The sequence below is a fragment of the Anabas testudineus genome, chromosome 2, assembly GCF_900324465.2.
Source record: "Anabas testudineus chromosome 2, fAnaTes1.2, whole genome shotgun sequence".
Taxonomy (NCBI): domain Eukaryota; kingdom Metazoa; phylum Chordata; class Actinopteri; order Anabantiformes; family Anabantidae; genus Anabas; species Anabas testudineus.
This window is the reverse complement of record NC_046611.1, coordinates 25,958,982-25,974,343: the sequence shown is the minus strand read 5'-3', so window position 1 is coordinate 25,974,343 and position 15,362 is coordinate 25,958,982. Positions and strand designations below refer to the sequence as shown.

Below are 15,362 nucleotides of genomic sequence, written 5' to 3'. Positions count from 1 at the left end.
TTTACCACATGTATGCCTATATGATGTTTGTGTTTCTGATGAAGACACTTGGCAACACATCAGCTGCAAATATTATAGAGAAAAAGACAAACTTGATATGTTAAAATAAAGGTAAAACAACCAGGCTGTTACTAAAATGAGCAGGGGCTATACATAACACTTCCTATTTTCTAAACAGCCCTGTGGTTGGTAGGCTCTCCCATGCAGAGCAGAGTGTCATTAAGTGAACACACCTCTGTGACTAGAGACCCATTTGTATGCAGCATGCGATTCACAGCGGTTTAAGTTTCCACATTTATTATTGTAGGTCTGGTATAGTGCTGCATTTAACCTGGACGAACTGCTGCAGGTTCACTGTTCACTTCACTTACCTGCACCTCTGAAAAGTCTAAATTTAGGAGCAGCACAGCTCCAGGCAGCAGTCAGGCAATTTGGTCTGCCATTTCTTTCTCCAACCAGCTCTTTCTTTCAAGACCTAAACCTGTCATCTTTGCTCTTTCCCTCTCTCTTCTCTTCTGTTTCTCTTGCTTCCTCTTTATCACCCTGCTCGCCTCTCAGGCCTTCACCATCCAGAGTGTTACAGATGAATGTGTTTGCAGCTGGGACAGCCCATGGCACAGTATGGTAGACTGAAAATGAATTATATTGGGACCAAGTGCTCTCAGATAGAGCATGGTCAGAGGGAACAAAGTGAATTCCACGCTGCTCACAAGCTATCTGGTTTTACTACCAATATTGATTCAATATTACATTTATATTTTAAAACAAACACAACTAAAGAGATATTTGATGTTCTCAGTTCGAGCTTGGCAGAAAATTTAGGGAAGTGGGTTCGATGTCAGAATATTTACATAAAACCTTCACAGTGGTGGTCTTGGGACCATTATTTCAATACAATACAACTGTTATCTGTGCATATTTGGCATCAGTTGATAGTGTCTCATCAATACTGCATTCATAATGCTGTATTTTGTGGCCTCTTTCTTTGGGCTGTTTGGAACTTGAGGTTGATGATCATCGAGTAACATCGACAGTCAAATCTTTGGTTTTTAAGCCAAACTGTGTCTTACATCACACTGCAAGGCATCTCCACTGACAGACAATGTGGAGCTTTAGCAACAAAAGACGGACTAGAAAAAAAATAATCTATGATTCACCACACATTCAACGCACAGTCAGACATCCCATCAAACATAGATTGCAAGCGAGAGTTTATTAGCACAGTGTGACATGCATTAAACTTTCACCAGCCACTGCTTTGCACAGTTTGAGGGCGCCCTCATGGTTTGGTGAAACTGTCACACGTCTTATCTGTGTCCATGTGCCTGCACTCTGAAATAACAAAGGCACCAAATGTATGTTGTTTTCACTGCACAGAACTGAATGTAATTAACATTTGAGGAGATGACTCAGTTCAAACTGTATTCATACAGCACTGTAGCGCCTCAGTGCTTAGGATAATGAGGTTAGGGCATCAACGACACTTTAGCTCCCCAAACAGCTGGCCAGATGTCACATCATTTGTTGCTGTTCAGCTGCACATGTGGGTCATTTTCAAATGGAGGTCTGTTCAAATTTATATCTGATATAGGTCATTTAGAAACACTACATGGAGTCAGTGAAATAAACTGCCCAGGCAGGTTTTCACAGGCCGCAGTGTATTTACATATATTTCAGCTGGGATGTATGGAACATATGGGAAGGTGAGATAATCGGCTCTCAGGCCCCTGCCTCTGCAGAGCCAGAGCACCGCATGGGATTTTAGGGAAAGTGTGTGGAGAGGCTAAGCTCTGCAGCAGCCCAGCAATGTGGGAAATCCAGTGACAGAATAGACTGAGGTTACGCTTTCCACCACTTGACTCTTTCTCCATCTGGCTATTCTGTGTGGATAATGAAAACTGCTGGTCCCTGTAGCTTTTATCTGAGCAATTATGTGGTGCCAAAATCAACAAAGACCAATGTGACTGGAGACTGAAGGAGGCAAAGGTCTGTAAACAGAATTAATTTGTCCGATGTCTTGTGATGCTAATTAAATCTCAGTGAGTGGAATCCTTGGCTTTTCTGGGGTCTTTTTAGGTCACTCCTGGTATGTGAAGCCTACTTTTATCCTCTTAATGTTATCAAACACCTGGGTCAGGAAATGAAAATCCACTAAAATAACAGGATTTAGAGATAAAACGAGTACATAAGAAAGCTTTTTTTAATATTGCATCATATACAGGGTTGAAGGGCTCCTTGAATGATCCTGTGAGAGAGTGCCAATATATTTGTGAAAACAGGGTGTCCTCCTGGAATTTGCAAACTAATGACCCCTACTGTATGTGCTAATTAATGGTAGAGTCAGGAACTTGCTCTGGATGTAGCTCTCCATAAGTCATGAAGACACGGTGGCTGTTCCAGGTGGCTACTTTCAGTGTCTGTTCTCAGTCAGACTCCAAGACAAGTGTTTTAAATGATTCAGGTAAAGCACAGGAAATCTGTAACCCCACTGTATGCCGTGTTGCTCACTCCTTTTTCAGTGCAGGTGGGCTTCGACCACTCTTATCAGCAACCGCAGCCGTATTTCTTCCTGTAGCATACACCAGGCTACAAATTGCTACGTCACTCTCAAAATGTTTACCGTTTATGAACGCTCTCCTCACCATGTCTTGATTAGCTCCATCATATTCATCCCCTCACGTCCCACGTGTTGGGCAGTTTCTTCAGACTGAAGGCAAATGTTGCCCTACCCTGAGCCTTCGCATGACACACACGCTGTTACATAGCAAACAACAGTGCCCGGCTCAGTTTGGCAGAGAGGGCGTGGGAGACGAGCAGTGATTAATCAGCGATGCTCGGCACACAGATAACAAACAAAACACACAGGCGCACAAATACGTACGCACCCACACCAGATGCAAGTGTGCACGTAAACACACACAGGCGCACATGTATCTCCTCTCTATTACTCATCCATCCTTTCCCATTTACAGCGTGGCATTTTTCTCTGTGCCACTGCTGATTTTGTGGTGACCGAGACAGATGGAGGGATTGAGAGAGGAATGGCTCACTAACAGAAGAGCCTTTTTACTGTGAGCTAGGAAACAAAATCCTTAATAGCTGCTGCTGGCCTTTGTGTTTCTGGCTTGGACATTACTGGCGTCTGCAGCCATCCCTCGTTGTACTTTCTGATACTTTCTGCTTTGCTCCTAGTCACTTCATTCAAGTCTCTGAGTCTTTGTTTCTCATCAGAACCGGATTTCTGATTCAGGTATTAGCTGGAGAGAGGGACCATAGGAATCAAAATAAAGTACAGAATCTATTTCCAAATTGATGAGAGATATGAGAGACATTAGCATTAAAACCCAAAACACTACATTCACTTGGAAATGTTGCTAGTCATACTGTAACAGTGCAGTCGTGCACAGATGGGAGGCACTGTATGCTGGAGAGGGATGATGTTGTGAAGTAGGTGTGAGTATAACAGATTGCATGTGGAGATCGATGCCATATAGATGAAATACAGCCCCATGCATCAACTGATGGCCCCTGTGACAGTCAAATCCACCATGCATGACTTACAGATCACAACACCACCCTTGGAGGAGTTCACCTCAGTGAAAGAACATTTGGCTTTCAAACTATTTCACCATGCAGCTGAATTGTAGTTTTCTTTTAATATCCACGTTATATTTATTCTAGTTCCTTAATTATCCACGTAAGCCTCATCAAGATAAAACATCCCTGAGCAGCATTGGAGGAGTGTGAAGCAATAACATCCCAGGGCAGAAAAGCTCAGCTATAAACACCATTAAACATAGAAGCACTGTGTAATAATGACTGAGTACAGAGGTCACACGGGGTTACATTTTTGAGTTTTGGGTTTGGTAATTAAGCACATTTTAGATGACCAATTTATATCATTGTGCTGTTTTAGCATCACTCACAAGAACCTTTGCATTGCATTTAATGTGGGTGTGGACAAAGACGTACGTCGTACTCCTGACCAGTCCAGGAGACCACTGCATTATTCAACAATGCCATCACACTGAGTAATTGAAGCTGTGAAGCAGGGAAGGTGGAGGGTGGAGGCCGGGGGCGTATACTGTACCCTCCTTCTCTCCTCTCTCTGCCCCTCAGTAAAAGTTGTTATTATCAGTGACCTCTGAGCAAGATCAGTCCAGACATCAAGGTGATACTCTCCATCTGGCAGTGAAAACTGAGGCACTAGGGAGATCTCCTGCTAAATATCTAAAACATTTTTTCATTAGTTTTATTATTTACATTCTGCTGCCAGCTGTAATCTAATGAGTCATAGTGACAGTAAATACCAGGACATTATAACACAACTCTCCTTTACTTCCTATTTATATTATTTACTCATGCTATATGTTAAATTTTTGGCCAGATATCCATATTTTGAATTTGCATTGACTGTCAGATGACTATTTTGTAAGGAGCGTAAGTTAGAGGACCCGAGTGAGAACACTGGCATGTGAATAACGGGATTTTAAAGCTTGGTGAGGACGATGGTACAGTTAAACTTTTAATTTTGAAGCATGACAACACTGTACTAATGTGTATGTATGGAAAAAAAATGTATGTTCTACCTGTGGCGTGTTTATACTCACAGTTGTTTAAAGACACAGCAACACAGAATACTTACTACAGGAAATAGTTTAGTGCTTGATTTATGTTCATTTATGCAGCCAGTGTCTTGTCTTGAGTGTTGTTGCTTTGACTGCTGCACTCACTCCTTACTGGCTAAAAAACATTTGCTACATGCATAAAATGTGAATCTAAATGCTGGAAATCTACTTTAAGAATCAGAATACTTAAGTGACAGCCCACAGGGAGGAATGTAAATGCTCAGAAGCATTAAATTACAGTCATTTCAATGTTTCCTTAACTTGAACCCAAAGGGCAAAGTTGGGAACAAAAGCAGAACCCAGGACTCTTGGCACAATTTTAGCTATTGGTCGGTAAGTTGGTGTCAGAAAAAGGCTTTGAGAAACAGGAGGAATACAGATCACTCACTTTGGCACAAGAAAAAAATGTTTGCTGAACCAATTTACTTCAAATGTGTGTTTTCAGAAAGCGAAGTAAACAGAAATAGAGTGTGGGGATACTGTGACCGTTTGGTGGCATGAAAAATGATCTCTCCTGAAGACATGTGGAGCAGATTCATCAGAGAGAGGAGAGCAGAATGAGAGAGATGCATGCAGAACAGCACAGAGTGAAGCAGTCACAGTGAGAGAGTGGGACAGGAACAGAGACTAATTAACAGATCGGTCCAGTCTAAAAAGTAAATCTGATACCTGATTTTGCAATAATAATATCTGCTTGTTAGAACTACAGCATTATTATTTTAAGCTTATTTCTAGCACCTGGTCAACGTTAGGCTCACGGTTTCGTTTTATTTCTGAAAAAATAACAGTGATTCTATTAGTTTATTATTATTTATTTATTTATATTTAACCAAAACAACGCTTGTTCTGTAATTTTAACCAAAGTCTTTCTGTTTCCTAAACCACAGGAGAAAATGTCTTGCCTCTTGGCCACCAACAGTCTGATTTCCTGCTGAATAAAATTAATTACTTACACTCGCAGTGTACCACATGCACATGAGTGTGCACACAGTGCCTCGCTTTCTGTTTGTGCTTGTGTGCCAGCTCGATATGTGTACATGTGTGTCTTCTTGTTGCTTTGATATCTCCCCCGACGGTAGCCCTGATATGAACGGCTGCTTTGATCCCGTTTTGAATCAGAGAGCATCACATGAATTCCTCTGCTGGTGCTCTGAACAAATAGCCCAAAGGACACAGAGACAGAGGGGAAGCTAAGAAGGATTCAGGATTTCTATTGTTTTCTTTTGGTCGCTCTAGGCCACTGTGTGTTTCAGTTGGACAGCGGGCACTGCAACATGCCATGTTGCACATCAGCATTATACAGAACTGTCCTTTTTTGTTGAATGACAAAGTAACTGTCTGCATGGTATTGTTATCGGAAGAAACTGATCTACAGCAAAGACAGGACTTGCAGAGCTTAAGTGCTGTTAAGTGCCCCAACAGTTGTACGGAAATGACCAAACCATGACACCAAATTTGGGATTTTTTGGAACAAGGATGCTGCTTTTGTTGTTCTTGTGAAGGAAAGGAAACGCCCTTAACCCTTAAGGCCTTAAGGCAGGGTACACCCTGGACAGGTCGCCAGTCTATCACTGGACTGACATTTAGAGACACACAATCATTCACACCTATGGGCGATTTGTTTGACTTTAGATGGCGGAAGGAAGCCAGAGTACCCCGAGAAAACCAATCGATTTGAAACAGGGTCCTTCTTGCTATGATGCAACAGTGCTAACCACAAACCACAGTGCCACCTTAAAAAACACATTACTAGCTAAGAAACATCATAGTATGAAGTAACCAGATAAATATGTGATATCCTTCTACATTTCACTTTAAAACTTGTCCATGGGGCAAGAATACAAGCAGAATACAAGCACAGGGGGCTGGCCTACACCAACCCAGGAGATACAAATTTAATAACATCAGATGATTTTAAAAAAAAAAGAGAGAGAGAGATCAAACAGCACTTCTCACTCAGGTGGGAAATCATAGCCAAACAAGGTGAGTGGAGTGCAGTCAGCTCTGCAGCGAGGCAATGGCTAAGCCTCATTTAGAGCGCTGAAAAATGGGAGAAGAGGTGCAATGAGACAGAGGCCTGGAGCGATGAGCAGCCATTGATATGCAGGAGAGTGAGAGAGAGGAGCAATAATAGTGTGTACATACACACGATCTACAGGCAAAGTGGGATACTGACATTAGCATATTCTGCTAATTATTATTCATTTACTCTGACTTCATTTCCCAAAACATTCGGTCCATGTGTACGTCGTGTGCATTTCTCAGCATGCTTGTTCGTATGCTTCAAAGACAACTTGTGTTTGTTCTCTTACAGCTTTGCAAAGAAACTGCACACAAGTCATAACATAAAACATTTTTATGCCTGTGTTGCCGGCAACAGCCGTGGCCAGAGGAATTATGTTTGCAGGTTGTCTGTCCTGTTCTTGTGAAAGCGACATTATAGGAATGCCTTGAGGGGTATTTCCTCAAATTTGGCATAAATTATTTTGATGGCCAATAGTCAAAGGTCAAGATCACTGTGATCTATTATCTTGTCCTCTGAAGGGTCGTGGAAATGCTGGAGTCTATCCCAGCTGTCATTTTGAGAGGGGCAGGGTCTTGAGAGGGACTTTTTATTTATATAATTACTTAATTGAGAGTCTCTAATCAATTTGTCTTTTTCACATTTACAGGTATCAAAGTGCGGCTTTGTCCAATTTTTCTAAAAGGTTTCTTAAATTCAAAGACATGCCACCAAAATGTATTCGAGTTTACACAAAAAAGTCTATAATTATTCAGGTAGTGCTGTCCAGCCTCCAATTACTGACCTGGTGGTCAACATGAATGGGTTTTAGAACCTCAGTATGAGTAGCTCTGTATTGAATTATTCTAATTTATGAACAGACCCTCGATCATAGAATAACTGGGTCTCCTTCTTCTCTATGTTGTGGGGCAGTAATAGAGCGCTGAATGCATTTATTCACCTTTTGTTTTAAAACACCATGTCTATCTCAGTGATCATTTTGTTTTTAAAAGCTGCTCACATAGTGATTATCACATTAAATACAATCAAGTATAGACAGAATAGATGGAAATGCTGGGATGTTGGGAAAATAACTAGTAATTCTCTTTCTTGGTTTGACAGGTGCAGAATGTGCAATAAATATGAAAACCCTGTAGTAGCAACATCTTACTTCTCTCCTGCTACAGAGAGTTCACTGTGGCAGCAGATCAGACCGTGTGATGTGCCTGAGGGAGCCATCAGGGCGCAAGAGAGTGAGAAAATAAGCGAGGGGTGAAATTTGAGGAGGGCCAGAAAGATTTCTATTCATTCAGTTTTCTATCATTTCATGCCAAACTCATGGACATATACAGAGAAAAAACAGGATGAGGAAGGTTATAATTTAGTGATATAAATGTTTTGTGAAAGATGCCCCAATTCGTAATCAGAAAGCAGAGATCCACTTCGCTGATCTGCCAATCGTTCAGCTCATATCCTCTCCTACCAGCCCACCAGGATATGAGACACGGCTCTGCGCGCTGCGGGGCGTCCCCTATGCTGGGGTAGTTTTTTGATAGATCACATCTGCAGAACCAGCCGCATGAGAGGGAATACAGTACAATCATTAAATGTGAGTAAATCAATGTGGGGTTTTTACTGAGATACAGGCTTTTTCTTTGGAAATGTTGAAGGGTTGGAACTCATGACCTCAAATGCCACAGCTGAACTTGTTTAAAGGCAGCTCACCTGAGATGAGTACGTCAGTAGCAAACAAATCCATTAAGTTTGTTTTAAGCATCTAAAAGAATTCCAACTAATATTTAAAAGATGAACTAAACTAAAAGATGATAACCATTATTGGGTGTCTAAAGTAGCTAAATTTACTATACTCTTGGTGGCTGTTTCCTATGACACCAGTTAATACCTGAGGGCTGCTGTTAAGAAAAGTGTCCCTTCAATTTCCATGTTACAGCCTACTACTACCTGCAGCCTTTTATACTGCAGATTTTCATACTGCAGATTATAATACAACATTTGGAAGGACCCTCCATGCTGTTAAATTTGTACTTCTATCAAAAATGGAAGTTTGCAAGCTGGGCTAAGTGGCCGCCACAGAGAGCAGAAGTTGGTTAAACTACAGTGGCTTGCCAATGTTACCACTGATTCCAAGTCGACAGCTACTTTTCATGAATTTTCTTGTATTTCACAAGCCCCTATACAGAATGGAGGGTGTCTCTAAAACCTCCATTCCTGAAACTTTTTAAACTTTCTGACACATCACCCATTTACAAAGGAATTAGGTTCAAAGAAAGCCCTAGATTAACCCTAGAATCCAACACCCAGCACAGACACATAAAGCAGCATTACAGGGTTAGGACACTACAAGCTGTAGGGTGCAAGTTGTTTTTTGGGTGTTACCAGCATCTTGTTCCACTCTGTGGCAAACGCTTTCTGTCTCCAATCCCCGTAACCCACAATATAAACAACAAGAGGTTTAACTTCTGTTCTGATCCACTTGTCAACTCACTGCATAAACCGATTTAGGAATCATGAGATTTCCAATCACCTCTGTGCTGCAGGCCTGCTGTGTGAGAACTGCGAGCCACAAATGACCCCATTCACATGGAGCTCTCTGGCGTTGTGGACAGTTTCCTCTCACTCATGAAATGGTGGGAAGTACCTGCAGGTTGGCTACAACTGCAGATTGTGTTGCGTCATTGAAACTGATTTCACGACTTGACCTGGAGTGGTCCTCAGATCAGAGGTGTAGCTGATTCAGTCTAACACACCTACACACACACACACACACACACACACACACACACACACACACGGAGGAGGGCTGGGAACTGGAGGCCGACCAGAAAAGTCAGAGAGACATTAATGACTCAGACTCATATCTGCAAAATAACACACAACGGGATTCACTCAACTGAAAGGAATTACCAGATGCACACAGGGGAAGATTCAAGGTTGTTTTTGTGGATACATGTCTCTAACTGTGTGTATGTACTCAAATATCAACCTGGACATCAATAACTTATCGCCTGCTTGTCCCTTACTGAGAAAAATGTTTTCATGGAGCTCAGGGGGGCGACGCAATAAAAAGCAATGCAGGTCTCCACACGTAGGCTACTCATGCACAAAGATTTGCATCACAATATGTGTCTTTACTGTGCTGTGTGTGCTACTAGTGGGATTTTGTGTCTGTTAATCACCAAGAGTTACAGTTGACTTGTGCCTTTTGTGTGAGCTGGGCTGGACACATTCAAGGCCATGAAGGGGGCAGAGAAGTGCAGGATATGGAAGGATAGAGAGTGATTAGTGGCTCTCCTTCGTGTGCTGCAGCTCATAGAGATGAGGAGTTGGTTCAGCTGCACTCAATGTTCTTCAAACTGTTTCAATTGATGAAAAGCTTCCTGAAAATATGGCCATGTTTAGACACCTGGCTCAGTCAATTCTTTGTGCTGATTAGTTATTTACAAGTCCTAAGCACATTTACACGTAGGCAGCTGTGACGGTAGCATGAAATATGGCTGCTCACATTAAACTTTTTCTGGAGCTGGTGTTGTCTTGGGTGATTTTCAAGTTCCAAGCTGCAAATTGATGGTGGCATAGTGTGAGGAATGAGAAAGGTGACTTCCATTCTTCATCTGCTATAGGGCTTGCAGCTCGCCATTTTGTCTCATTATTGGAAAAGCACACAAGAACAAGTCCTGCAATCCATCGTGTCTCCAGCTACTAAATCACAGAACAAAAAAAAAGCAGCATGACACAAATTGACACCAACATGTAAATGACTTATTAAAGCCAAGACATAGGTGGCGGTGTACACACATTTCATCTGCGGCCCAGTGCTGTAGGGCACAGCCTCCTGTCTAAGACCAGCTTTGCTCACCCACACTCATATAAATACCTCTGCAAGGAAGACAGAAAAAGATCTCACTGTGACTCTCTGCCTCTCCCATCTGCAGGTGCTTGTCTGGCAGCAGCAACAGAGTTCATGGAGTTTATAGCACTGGTGTTGTTATAAACACATGCTGCTATTGTTGTGGCATCATTTCGAGATTCTAAAATTAATATTTATGTGCACAAAATGGTCATAGAAAGAAGAGACACACACTCCAGGTGGATGAGAACGAAACAGACAAGACAAGTGAAGGGTCAAAGAAGCCGAACGGTTAAAGGAAAGGAAGTCATCTGTTTAATTTCCTGCTTCTTCCCAAGCTCTTAAACATAACCTTTTCCACTGCGACAAAAAGATTTGTCAGCCTAATAAAGAGCAACAGTCAAATAGTTATAGGGTCTATTTTTCTTAAAGGCTCAGAGGAGCTAATACAATAGGCACTATTTTAAACCCTTTTTTTTTAGTCCCATAAAAACACTGTGGACAACAGCAAAACAATAGATATAATTGAAGTAGTAAAGCATCTAGAATAATAATCAGTTAAACCAATTCGAGGGTAAAAAGGAGATAAAATAGCTTCAAAATGTTAGATGTCAGTTAAAACCAGCAAAACCGCAAAGATATGGAAGCTATAAAATAATTCTTTGAGTAGCCTCATCTCAAAGAACAAAATAATTAAATGTGGACTGTGTGTGGCAACCTGTCACCTACGTGATTACACGACTATGACAGGGCCAGAGCTCGCTTAGACTTACATTTAAAATACAACAGGCAGTTGATTTCACACTGTAAGGGCAGGAGCATGTGTGCATGTCTTTAACACACATTTGCACACACTGACCCACAATGATGAACTCTATTGTATTAAAATGCTTGCGTTAACGTGTTAGTTTCTCTCCTGTTGTGCGTCTGTGTTGTTTACATTTACAGTACGGTGCTGCTGAGCTGCAGACATGACAGAGAGATGGAGACAGAACATAAAAGAGAAACAACCAAAAAATAAAAAGATAGACGTAGACAAGGACAGGAAGTAAAACAAAAAGAGGAACAGTCCCATTTAACAGGCAAACAAAAGGAAAAATCTACTGGTATTTTCTGTGTCAGATAATTGAGACAGGTACTTTCCTCCTCTGTTATTCTCTTTCTAAATGTCTTCTAATTCTCCTGCCCTCCCCTCTCCTCCTTCCTCTCTTGACCTTCATCCCTCTTCATCTTTGGCTCTCCTCCTTTAACATTCTCCCTGTTGTTTTGGCTCTGTGGAGCCAAACAAGAAAAAAAAAAAAAAAGGCTGTTGCTTCTAAAAATGACAGATGATTTCAATGATCGGACGACTTCTGCGTGTTGGGTGAGTGTTTGTGTGTGTGTGTGTGCCAATGTGCGTGGTTATGTGTAGAGTACTGTTAATCCAACCAGACTACAAATGGTCATGCTTGTCCCACTCGCTCAGGAGATGAAGCTATGTTTGGTGCATGTGTATGAGCGTGTGTGTGTGTTTTACAAGACTAGAAAGGTGTTATATTATATAGCAGCCGAATCAGTGAATCACTCGTATCTCTTCATATACCATCTGTTATCAACACACTGCGGTTGCCTTGATTAACAAAACATTCAAGCAGTCCATGGCAATGTCCACCTCGACAACAGCTGCATGTGCTCACATGTCTGGTTGCTCGTAGGCATGTGTCTGCTTGGATGTTCACACACACGCACACACACACTTTTGTATGGCAGTCAGTGTGAGGACATTCATTGACATAATGCATTCCCTAGCTCCCTACTGTCACATAGGCCATGTTAATCTACTCTGTTTCAATTTTTTATTTATCACGTGCACTGCCTTACCCTAAGCCTAACCATCACAACTATATGTCTCACCCTAAACTTTACCCTAACCCTAACGAAAACCTAATTTTAACCCGAACCCTAAAACCTAGTCTTAACTCCAAAATTGCGAGGAATCGCAAAAATGTCCTTAAATCAATGGTTAAAAAATCATTCTGGTCCTCACAATTATAGCCATACAAACACACACACACACACACACACACACACACACACACACACACACACACAGTACATGTATCATTATTTGCATCCATGTGTGTGTGGGGGGGTGACTTTAGCCTGTGAATGTGCCCATGTGTGCGATGATCACAAATCTGCTTTCCTTCGACGGATCACACTTGTGAGCAGTGTGGCCATGGCACTGTGAATGTTGATGGACAGCCGGTGCGCATGTGACTGAGACCATTTGGCAGTCTGTTCCCTTGTGAATTTGGTTTTAAATTTAGATTCAGTAGAATTCCCCCCAATTGGACAAAAATACCCCAAAATCCAAAGGAGAAAATGCTCAGTATTAATAAATACTCCTTCTAACTCATTGCAACAATTTGAAAATAGTTGTTAAAGAGCACAAAAGGCATGAAAATGGCAAGGAATGAAATGATAAGTGACCTAATTTACCGCACAATGGCTCCACTTCAAACAGATTCTCTCCTATATTGTCCCTGCTTGCTATTACATATGTCTATTCAGCATCACTTCGATGGCTTTTCTTTGTAATCATCCACTCTAGCAGTAGTAGACTAATAACCGTTTCCAAAATAATGTTTAGGGCTCCTCTAGTCTCAAGCACAACACTTGTGCAAGCTGTAAATCACTGTTCCAAAGGACATGACTCCACCCGGAGAGAGAGTAATTCATGTTAAACCAGACTTAAGCCTGTTTAATGCGCTAATGAAAAGTGCTGTATTTATATGTAGCTCGTAGACGGCAATGCTGTGACATCAGGCCCATCTGTGACTCAGTCTAAACCCTGAGTGAAAACGTTACTGCGCCCCGGGTAGATAAACATAAAGATAGAAGGAAAGAAGTGGAGGAGTGGTGATGGGAGAGATGATCGATGCAAACCGGGCCACCTCCCTTTGACTGCCATCATACCTTTCCCTCCTCCTCTCTCCTGGCTCTCGCTCCGCCCTCTTTCCCCCATATCATACGCCAGGACTCAGGGGTCCAACTCCATACACCATGCAGCAAATATCAATGCTGATGGAGCAGGGGGGATTGAGAGGTAGAAATTCAACCAAGTGGAGGGGGCAACACATTTTTGGAAAACTCTATAATCCCGTGCAAAGTGCACCACCACCAAAGCAACTGTATTTCCATCCATTCACTGTCTATGGCACATGTAGACCCTTAATAAGACACTTTAAAATCACATACACTTACCACATATTCATATATCTAATATTATAAGATCCCAAATCATTTTGCTATGAATTCACAGTACAGACTGACTCACTCTCTCCAGTATAATACTATTTCCTCCACCCCACCCCTGCTGTCCAGACAGACAGAGCTTAATATTCAGCCAATGTTGAGTCGGGGCACTCGAACAACTCCCAACGCTTTGAACAGACATGCATGCATAAACAACCTTAACAGACAAACGCACATGCACACACGCAGCTCATTTGCAAACACGACCAGCTGTAGGGAATTCCCCTGCCTCTTCTGCTCCTCCGATTGTTTTCTCTTGTTCTATAAATCATAAATGTGCCTTCTCGTCTTCTTTTCTCGAAAACCCTGACAGCAAGTTCGTAAGCAGGTGTGTGATCACGGGAATCCAAACAAGCACACTTGAGATGAAGGAGATCAAGAAAGCAAAGATATGCCAGAAAAAAATGACCACAGCAAAAAACAAACAAACAAACAAACAAAACAAAACAAAAAACGGTGTAGACAGTGTAGTGGTAAGATCCCCGCCCTCCATGCGGGAGACTGGGGGGTTTGACTCCCAGCTGTGGTCTACCTCCAGCAGGGGTCCTTAGGCAACACCTCTTTACGCTTAACCTGCCTTTGCCTTGTACCTTGTAAGTAAAAGCGTCTGCCAAATGACTACATTAGACTACACACTAAATTGCTGTTCCTTTTTTCATTACTGTCCCTGAATGGCCCCATGTCTTCTCTCTCCTTCGCTCTACAACTAGCAGCGGTGCTTAACGGAAAATAAGAGCTCAAAACAATCATGAATGGAGATGGATGTTTAAGATAGTAAAACAAAATCCTAAAGACACTCATCCCTGCAGCACTGACTTCATCAAAGTCCTCCGTTTCCTCTCATTCATTCACTTCTTCCTTTACATCTGTCTCTCATAGTATCCATATTCCTTTCCATCCCTCCATCGCACTTTTCGCCTTACTTCATTGCCCTCCAACCAATGCTCGGCTTCTCTCGTATTTCTCATCCTAAGTAATTCCTCTGCTATTAATCTAATCTCTCCCATCTCTGCCACTGGTGTGTGTGTGTGTGTATGAATGTGGACGGAAGCACTCACCTGCCCTTCTGGCACGCAGAGCAAAGCCAGGCTTTGTCTTTCTTGCTGTAGGTGCAGCAGGTCTTGCAAACGTTGTACTGGCAGTCTAGGCACTGGCGCTTGGGGTTGAGCAAGAAGGTGAAGGGCGCGCAGCAGCGGATGCAGCAGTGCTCGTTGAAACGGTGCTGCTTGGAGAGGATGGAGCATCTGCTGCCTTCCTCCGCCAGCTCCTGCTTCATCTCACTGAAAGAGAGAGAGAGAGGGACAGAGGGGAGAGAGAGAGAGAGAGAGAGAGAGAGGGATAGAGGACAGGAGGGGGAGGGGGAAAGAGAGAGAGCGAGAGAGGATGGTGAGCGTCTGGTTAAGAGGTAGAAACGTGAAAACAGCGCAGGGCGGCAATGCGGAATAATTGAAGAAGCTGTGGTGAATTAAACATTAAAAAGAACGGGGGCAATGAAACAAGGAAGGGAAAGGGCAGGGTCATGGGTTTGGTGAAAGCACTTCCCCACTGCCCGCTTCTCTTCTCCCTC

The 15,362-nt window shown here is 42.4% G+C and overlaps 1 protein-coding gene across 1 annotated transcript in view; it reads right to left on the bottom strand.

Moving 5' to 3' along the window:
- myrip (myosin VIIA and Rab interacting protein) overlaps window positions 1-15,071 on the bottom strand; it is a 41,709-nt gene extending 26,638 nt beyond the window's left edge. The window contains exon 1 of the mRNA XM_026361443.1: window positions 14,854-15,071. Within this exon, the coding sequence (XP_026217228.1) occupies window positions 14,854-15,071 (218 nt within the window). The remainder of the gene's footprint in view (window positions 1-14,853) is intronic.
- Between the last annotated feature and the right edge of the window lie 291 nt (window positions 15,072-15,362).